Raw genomic sequence first — 9,687 nt, 5'->3', positions numbered from 1 at the left:
CCAAAAAAAAAAAAAAAAAAAAAAAAAAAAAAAAAAAAAAGGTTGCACATGCACACACAGGCCAGCAGAGGGCACCAGATCCCTGGAATTGGAGTTGGTGGTTTAAGCTATTTAACATGGGCGCTTGGACTTGAACCTGAGTCCTCTGCAGGAGCAGGGCACATCCTAATTACTGAGACATGCCTTCAGGCTCTCACTATGACATTTTAGGAAAGTAAAGTTTCCTCAGAATTAAGGACACTGAGAATCTGCCTAATCATGCCATAGAAATGATTAAGCTTAGAAATTCTTCATTGCTAACTCCTTTAAAAAAAAAAAAAACTGTACAAAAGAACACAGACAAAACTTACTTAGCACAGTGAGATGAAAAGGATTCTCTTTTTCCACTTCTTCCTTCTGGAATATCAACCTAGCAAAGACAAAATTAAGGTAACACTTCCTTTTTCTTATAATTTGGTTAAGATAAATTTAACATCAAGTACTTAGGAGATGCGTGATTAAAATTAAACAGTGAAGCTGGTTGTTGAAGATATTGGGGTTATAGTTGCTAAACACTAAAAAAACAAAAACAGGGTTTTGGAAAAAATGTACAGTTTCAGCGGGTTGTGGTTACATACTCGTGTAACATCAGCACACAGGAGGCTGAGGCAGGAGAATCATGAGAAAGAGGCTCGCCAGGGCTACAGCAGTGAGCCCTGTCTAGAAGGCAAGGAGGAGACTAGCTCTCGATGGAGTTCTTGATCAACCAGTTAACTCTTGCCTTCTGTGCTTCCACGAGCACATCACACCATTCTATCCCTGAGAGTTCTCTACACTTCATCCACACTGACATCAGACACCAGGCAGCGGGCCGTAATGCTGTCACCCTGTTCAAACAGAGGGCAACACTTCCCTGCTCCCCAAATGAAGCGTTTGATCAGACTGGTGGATTTTCTCCATGTATTGAAGGGCCCTTTGCCCCTTCATATCCACAGGGAAAGGAGAAAGCAATTTGTGCTAAATGAGTGTCTACTAAGTGCCAGGCCTTTCATCTAGTTGGTTAGTAGATGGCAAACAGGAAAGCTGGGTTGGGATAAAATTCTCAGCCATAACCACGCAGTTGGAAATGACTTAAGGCTGTGAGGTCTGTATTAGATCAGTGCCCTTTCTGATAAATCCTCTAAGTTTGATGTTTTAAAACAATTTTTAAAACTTGTGCACTTAGGAATAACATTTATACCAATAATGTGGCTGACTGGGGGTGATTGATTTCAGTGTGGTAATTGTGCTTTTTAAAGCACCATTCCACTGAGCAGAAGAGAAATGAGGAGGGGTGTTCAAACTTACATTACTCTTAATATTAATTTAGAGAACGTGGCTGCAGGCCTGGGAAGAACCAGGTCGCATCTGCACTGGGCAATTTTTAAGACCTACATTTCATAATCCAAGAGGCTCAGACTCTTTCTACTTGAAAAATACAGATTTTCTGTAATACCTAGACTTTAAAAGTTTCTGATGGAATGGAAAATTATTGTTTTTATCCCCTTCAAAATAAGCTGTTAATGTTTAAGTTAGTTTTATTGCTATTTCATAGTATCCATAGGTTATATCAGGGAGTGAGTCATATTTTTCCTATTAATACAAGTGTTCAAAGAGCAGTCTTGCTTTGTCGCTATGTTTCACAGCTACCCAGGCTTAGCAGGAAAGCCTTCAGCATACTGGAGTGTGTTCACAAGTTAAGCTATTAAGGGCTATGAAATTTTGGCACTTCAATATAATTTTCTCCAGTCTGACTTGAAAATATTATGTGAAAACAATGGACTACTTCCTCAGGTATTCTGGTATTCTCAAACTGATGAGGTGCCACACCCCCAAAGAGCATCCCTTCAAAAAAACTGTCTGGTAGCACCAACTCATGCTCACTAAATGTCTCCAAGCACTAACATAATTCTTCTTCTTCTTCTTCTTTTTTTTTTTTTTTTTTGGTTTTTTCGAGACAGGGTTTTTCTGTGTAGCCCAGGCTGTCCTGGAACTCACTCTGTAGACCAGGTTGGCCTCGAACGCCTGCCTCTGCCTCCCAAGTGCTGGGATTAAAGGTGTGCGCCACCACTGCCTAGCTCTAACACACATTCTTTTCTTTTCTTTTTTTTTTTTTTTGANACAGGGTTTCTCTGTGTAGCCCTGGCTGTCCTGGAACTCACTCTGTAGACCAGGCTGGCTTTGAACTCAGAAATCTGCCTGCCTCTGCCTCCCGAGTGCTGGGATTAAAGGCGGGCGCCACCACCGCCCGGCTCTAACACACATTCTTAAGTGCTGAAGAACTCTCCAAGAATGGATGATTTACCAACTGATACTGTTTCATTGGCACATGGTGGTTCCGGCAATGTGTACCTAACTGAAGACAGTGAGTTTCCCCACTCCCAAACTCTGGCAATAGCCAACCGGCCAGCAGTGACAGGTGTCACTGCTGGGATCTTACTCCTTCATAACTGAGTGCTGACAGAGCCAGTCTGTGCGGGAAAACTCAAGGCTTCTAGTTTCTCTTTCCCATCTGTGAGACTCACTGAAGCACCGAATGTGTGGCCAAATAAAATAAACAAACCCCACTTACAATGACTTTGACGTAATTGGCAGGAAAGACGCCAGTCTGGTTCCTACATTTCCCTCTGTACCACTCTGCATCTATTTTTTCGAGAAGATAAACAATCTCTCCAGATGTGAGACTCAGATCGTCAGCTTGCTCTGTAATACAGAATTAGTGACACACGAGGAATTGCCCCAGCTGCACATGTGATTAGAGCAGAGAACAAAGTGGCATTGAGATCTGTCCACAGAGGCAGGGAGTGCATTCTGCTGGTTCTGACAGACTAGATTATACTGATCAAATTAATTTTTCCATGCAATTATATTTTTAAAATGTGCTATTAGAGATTCCATTTTCTAAGGTCAGATTAGATACGTCTACTAAGGGAAACACTTTTTAAAACCACCATGTTCCTGGTCAGTGATTCCTACTGTGCCAATGTAAGTCTTGCTGCAAACACTTCCAGCATTGACAGATGTTTATAGACCTGGTGCGATACACTTACCACCATTCCCAGTCACCCGGAAAAGCCATTCCAACTTCAAATATTAACTAAGGGAGTACTGCAGCTCTTTAGGAAGAAAATTTATCTATGCTAAAATAAAAATCAATTTACCAAGTATATATAAATAAGTTGTAAATAGTTTAGAAAAAAAGTTTGTAGCTTTGGCTATGAAAGATAACTTAAAATGATTACAAAAAACTAATACTTTGATCTCATAGGCAGGTGGTAGGTGACACACATATTAAAAAACCTTTTAAAGAGTCAAAAGCCAAAAAACCCCTCATGGCATCCGGATAAGGTCTGAAGGTGTCCTAGTTTGTCTGTGGACTGCCATACCAAGAACCAAGTTGCAAATTCAATAGGTCATTTTGTATCAGAAGGTCAATTATGAAGCACCTAGCATTTTTCAATTATAAGAATATATTCTCTGGGTTCTGTTGTGGCCCAGGTGATACTTTTTTTCCTATTGTGAGTTCTGTTCCCCTGCTCCCCATCCCAGAAATTGTCTATTTATTTATTTATTTATTTATTTATTTATTTATTTATTTATTTATTCCAGACAGGGTTTCTCTGTGTAGCCCTGGCTGTCCTGGAGCTCACTCTGTAGACCAGGCTGGCCTCGAACTCAGAAATCCGTCTGCCTCTGCCTCCCAAATGCTGGGATTAAAGGCGTGTGAAACCACCATCCAGCCAGAAATTGGTTTTGATGTATACAAGACTTCTTAAGTTTTTCAATAAAGGAAATAAAAATCTCTATTTAAAAAAAAACATTTAAACACCTACTTTACTTATTAAACTAGAATTAACTTCATTACAATGCTAAGCAAGTAAATGTTCTATCCTGAGCTTCTAAAGAATGTTATTTTGAGCTAAAACTTTATCACAGAGTTAACATTTGTAAAATGGTAAGCAAAAGCTACTTTTCATTTGTATGAGGGATCTGCCATTTCTTTCTTTCTTTCTTTCTTTCTTTCTTTCTTTCTTTCTTTCTTTCTTTCTTTAAAAGATTTATTTATTTATTTTATGTATATGAGTACACTGTAGTTGTACAGATGGTTGTGATCCATCATGTGGTTGCTGGGAATCGAACTCAGGACCTCTGCTTGCTCCAGCCCCACTCACTCTGGCCCCAAGATTTATTTATTATTATATGTAAGTATACTGTAGCTGTCTCCAGACACACCAGAAGAGGGGGTAAGATCTCATTACAGATTGTTGTGAGCCACCATGTGGTTGCTGGGATTTGAACTCAGGACCTTCCGAAGAGCAGTCAGTGCTCTTAACCACATAGCCATCTCTCTAGCCCCTGCCATTCCTTTCAAAGGGCAGGTTTTCAGCTAAGCCTTCTGGCATGACTGGGTACATGGCCCCTTCCTGAAGACAGAGCTGATGGATATAGGATGGTACCCGCAGGCTAGCATTCCGTGGGCACAGGCAATGGGGATGAAAGGGTTTGAGAGCATCCCAGGGCTCTACCAATTTATTATTTATGTCCTTACCTGCTGGGAAATCGTGAAGAGCCACAGCGTGAGGAGCACCACTGTCTACAGGCTTCTGACTGTGGCCTGAATCCTTGGGGGGAAAAGCAGGGCTGTGAGTGGGGTGTGCAGGACAGACACCAGCTTCATTATCTCTGCAAGACCATCGTTTTGTCTCGTTACAGAGTCCTCCCAAAAGAATTACCCCATGAGTACTAGACGCAGACCACACAGGTGGGCTAGACGAGGGAATCACGATCGCCTCAAAACAGAATGTGTCCTTGCCAGGGCGGGTACAGAAATACATTCCAACTGCATATCACTAAGCACTCCTTTTCAAAGATTTACTTACTTTATGCATATGGGTGTTTTGCTGCATGTATGTCTGTGTACCCTACAAGTGCCTGGTTGGTGCCTACGGAGACCATAAGGCGGCACCGGATTCCCTGGAACTGCGGTTGCTCAGAACTGAACCTGAGTCCCCTGCAAAAGCAGCAAGTCTTTGACCCCTGAGGCATCTTTCCAGCCTCACCAAGCTTTTTGATTTTAAAGGAGGAAACTAAACCAAAACAGAACTGTTTAACTTTAAAAAAGTCAAAGGAAATCAAACCAAAACACCATAACACTTAGCCTACCGTTAAGTTGTGGGACTCAAACCACTTTGCCTTTCAGTGAATGGCACTCCCCCTGCCCCCCCCCCCACCGATCAATTAAACCTTAAGGACAGAGCTTCCACAGTTAAGTCCATGCTGATGGAAGAGAATGAAGTTCTGTATTTATGTTCTTGCTTTTTGCAATGAATGGAGCTAATGACTCCCCATAAAAGTATTAATTCACAGGAGGAAAACCAGTTCATTTATTACCACTTAACTGAATACATTCTCTAGCCTGAAAGCAGTGCTATCTCCCTTGCTTGGCCTTTCTATTTAATCTGAATGGCTTATTCAACAGCAATTCTAAGTAAATTAGCCAAGAGAAAGCAGTATTCTTCGGCTAGGTAAACAATGGTCCAGATTAGCTGGAGAAGGCGGGCGGGATGACACTTTGTTAAGCCATTCCTCCTCCCATTCCTCTTCGCTCTGGTTTTACTTTGTTTCTTCTCATTCTTCCCCCTTCTCCTGCTGCTACTCTTATGTGGACCAGGCTGGCCTCAAACTCATAGCAATCCCCCTGCCTCTGATGGGATTAGAGGCCTGCACCCACCACACCCTGTTTATTTCTTGAGAAAAGGTCTGGCTATATCTCCAGGGAGGCCTGGAGCTCTATATACACTAGCATGGTTTCAAGTTCATGATGCTCCTGCCTCAATATTCTGTGTGCTAGATTTATGAGTGTGTGTCGACACACCTGAGTTCTTAGTCTCATATGAAAAAACAGGCTTGGCCGGGCATGGTGGCGCACGCCTTTAATCCCAGCACTTGGGCGGCAGAGGCAGGCGGATTTCTGAGTTCGAGGCCAGCCTGGTCTACANAGTGAGTTCCAGGACAGCCAGGGCTATACAGAGAAACCCTGTATCAAAAAAAAAAAAAAATCAACACTAGCAACCTTATACAATGAATGAAGGTAGACTTTTGGGTGCTCTCTCATTTTTCAATGACTCTTGACCTCTTAGGGATACATCACCCTAGCCCTTTCCACAGCCTCGGTGCACTGGCTTGATCACAGTGTACTGTGAGGAATGGCCCACTCTTCCTACCCCACACTTCTGTCAGATCTTTCCAGAATCCTCCTGCTTTTTTTAACCAAAATGTGCCACAGGGGAGAGCTGTCTATTTAATACAGGCGAGCAGAACTCAGGTCAAGAGAGGAATGGCTGAGGCAGCTTCACACCAGCTTCTGCTTACTGCCTTTGTCTAAATAATGAGCAACTCGGGATTGTGATAATTGTGAGCTACTTCAGGTCTCCGGTGGCTTTAAGAACACCAATTTATGTAATTAATTGTGTGTGAGAGAGATATTTTTATTTGTTCCTGATTTAAATCTTCAGAAAAAAAGAATGGCTATTCAATAGAGAACACAAGGCTAGTGACTTGGAAAAAGTCAAGACATAGAGCTACCTTAAACCTAACATGAATGTGAGTTTCCAAGTGAGCCAAAGACCTGAATGTACCCAGGAGTGAGAAAGTTGGGAAGATAATTTGAGCCTCCAGTTAGGGTCCTTGCTCAAGCCTTCAGTGATGAGCAAGCAGACTCGTCAGGGGGAACAGCCTAGACAAGGGAGGTGGACAACCCGGACTCCACTACCAGGGTGCACATCTTGTAGGTAAACCCAAGATACTTCAAAGGTCTTCATTGCTAGAGTCATGATATTATAACAGTAAGAATAGCTAATACCACTCCTCAATTATTGTGCTCCAATCACTATAACAAATACCTTCTATGCATTAACATTACCTTACTTGTTAAATGTCTGAGATACAATTCATACAAAATAAAATGTATCCATGTAGAATCTATGTGGTTAGGGAACATTCATGGAATTGTGTAACTATCATGGAAGTCTATGTTTACAGTGTTTTTTTGATCACCCCCCCCCCCCGCTTCTCCACAGAGTCCGTGTGAAGGCTAAAGTTATGTTTTAAGTTTAAATTACTGTGCTTAAGAGATTTAAGAGATCTATAAAACACAAATGCCTCTGACCTGCCCACCCAAGAACAGATAGCCTCCTGGAATGCCGGGGGCGTTGCATGTAAGATAACAGGCCAAGTGCTTTCACTTTTGTAAACAAGTTGATTGCCCTAGCTGCCCTGGATGTGCTTGATCATACATAGGCAGGAGGTGTGTAGGCAGGAAGGACATTAGGATGTATGCTTGCCCCCACTGGACGAAGGTGAGAAGTACACAGCCTTGTGGGTTTTCCCTTTAGCCTCTGACTAATATATTTTGGTGCTGTGCTCTGGGAATCTGGGGTAAAGACCTGGCTGGTGTCCACTGACCTGGACAGTTTTAATAAAGCTTGCCTTAAATTGGCTCAAACATTGTGGTAGTGGGCTTATTCTTGCCCAGTGGGATTTATGCCTACTGTTCATTCACCCTCCTCTCAGCCCTAAGCAAACACCAATCTACTTTCTGTCTGCATGGATTCACCTTTTTTGGCTCTCTATGCAATATGTCAATTCTAAAAACAACTCTGGGGATGTTAGCATACTTCCCATATAAAAAGCAAAACAAACAAACAAACAAAAAACAACAAAAAATGTTTCGGCACTCTGGCCACCCAGGTAGGAGGGAAACTGAAGGCACACACTTGCTGACAACCCTTCGCTTTCTCTCTGACCAGACCTTTGGATTCAACCATAATCGATATATTTAATATCTTATGTTTACCAACTTAGGGGAAGGTGTCACAATTTTGGACCTTCTTCTCCATGACTTTTTGTGGTCTTGGCAATGGGCACCAGACAAGTGCTGAGGTCAGTGAGTGATTCCACCCCAAAGCCTAAAGTTCAGTTCAGTTCATTATCAGCAGTAGAGACGACGCACTGGCTCCGGAGGCCAACTCTCTACAAATCCGCAGCGAGGCACTAAAAGGCAATGTTCCAAGTGGGAAAACTTTGGATTGCTACAACTTTTACATTTTTAGCTTTAAAAATATATGTAAGAGGATAGATCTTTTTGGCAGTATAAGTCCTGCTGTTACCAACAGCATGCTCTGGGAGAAGAAGGGCGGCTCTAACAGATGGCCGATGCGGAACCCAAACAGAAAATTGGGTAAGAGAAGCTTCCTATGTGAACTAGTTAGAATTCTCACGTGCCACGAGCTGAAGACATATCTTTTCCCTAAAATCGAATTTTTAGTTTCTTAGAAAAAAACTTCATAGGATAAACTGCCTTTCAAGAAGAAGGAATTACACCGGCTTATGAAAACTAGGATGAAGAACAAACTCAAAAGCTCTTTACTTGAGTTGAGTGACTGCTTAGCACTGTTACCTTGAATGACAAAGAGTGAACGCTTAACTGGGAGAGTTAAACTCTTCCAAACATGCAGCTAGAGCTGGGGGCATTGCTCAGAAGCAGGGCAGCTGCCTAGCTTCTCCGACACCCTGAGCTCAGTCTCCTGCAATGCTAAACTGTAAGTGTAACTTTTGTTCTCCTGTGGTAATTGTCATCTCTGAGGCTTACTGCCTCAGCCTGCTAACCCAGGCCTAGCCCTGGAAGCTTCTAGCCTCTTGTCTAGGCCTAGACTGTTTTCAGCCTCTGAGACTTACTGCTGAGTAAGCTCGGGCTTTCTAGTTCTTTCTCGACTGTGGCTGGCTGGTTCAGCTCAGCTGTTCTGGCTCAAACTCCAAGCTGACTGATTCAATTTAGCTTCTCTCTCGACCTCTGACTAAACTGCTCTGTTTGGCCTCTGACTCCTTCTCATTCTCTGGCTCGTTCTGTCTTCACCTGTATCTAGCCTGTTGTGTCTCTGTAACCCGTCTCTGGACAACTGCCTCAGTAAAACTGCCTCCTCTCCTCTCTCCCTCTGCACTGCTCTCTAAGTAGCCTCTCTTTCCCCTCTCTTCTAATGAGAGTTGGGCATATGCCATTCTGTCAAATCTTTCTCTGATTCATTACTTTGTCTGCCACTCAATTAGACATCATGTTCAAACATGGCTGCTTCCTTCTACAAACTAACTTTACTTTCCTTGTTTGGGATTAAAGGTCTGTACTAAGGGCGTGTCTGTATTCCACCCAGAGGGATTAAAGGTGTCTGCTAAGGGCTGAGCCACAGCACAACTAGAACTAGAAACAGTCCTCCCCACCCCACCCCCACGTAAATGACACGATCTCAGGTTCACAGTGTGACCTGAGTCACAGCAGTGCAACACCAAACAAACTGTCTTCAGGAATCTCTAAGTCTTACATCAGGCTCCAAAAACTTGTTGTCAGTCCTAAATTATGACTGGAGATACTGGATTATATTTCTTTATTTAAAAAACTTATTAAAGCAGATAAATGAAGTTTATAGGGTTACATGAAGCTCCCTTTCCCCTCCCTAGACAGGGTCTCCTGTCACTAAGGATCCCCTTGACCTCTACCACACATCCAAGGATGACCCTGGACTTCTGATCCTGCTTGACTCCACCTCTTTACAGAGAGAGCATCCGCTACTCCACGCCCTGTTAGATTAACCTACCTTCCTCTCCTCTCCTCTCCTC

The 9,687-nt window shown here is 42.8% G+C and overlaps 1 protein-coding gene across 4 annotated transcripts in view; it reads right to left on the bottom strand.

The window, feature by feature from the left end:
• The window catches only part of Sh3d19 (SH3 domain containing 19), a 161,245-nt gene that overhangs the window by 10,482 nt on the left and 141,076 nt on the right, over positions 1 to 9,687 (bottom strand). For all 4 annotated transcript variants that reach the window (XM_029537542.1, XM_021196191.2, XM_029537543.1 and 1 more), the window contains exons 14-16: positions 4,568 to 4,640; positions 2,591 to 2,721; positions 351 to 409 (exon numbers count right to left, since the gene is read on the bottom strand). In XM_029537542.1, coding sequence (XP_029393402.1) covers positions 351 to 409; positions 2,591 to 2,721; positions 4,568 to 4,640 — 263 coding nt within the window. The remainder of the gene's footprint in view (positions 1 to 350; positions 410 to 2,590; positions 2,722 to 4,567; positions 4,641 to 9,687) is intronic.

This window comes from Mus pahari, chromosome 4, assembly GCF_900095145.1.
Source record: "Mus pahari chromosome 4, PAHARI_EIJ_v1.1, whole genome shotgun sequence".
In the NCBI taxonomy this organism is placed as follows: domain Eukaryota; kingdom Metazoa; phylum Chordata; class Mammalia; order Rodentia; family Muridae; genus Mus; species Mus pahari.
Note: the sequence above shows the minus strand (reverse complement) of the source record. Positions and strands in the feature narration are given on the sequence as shown.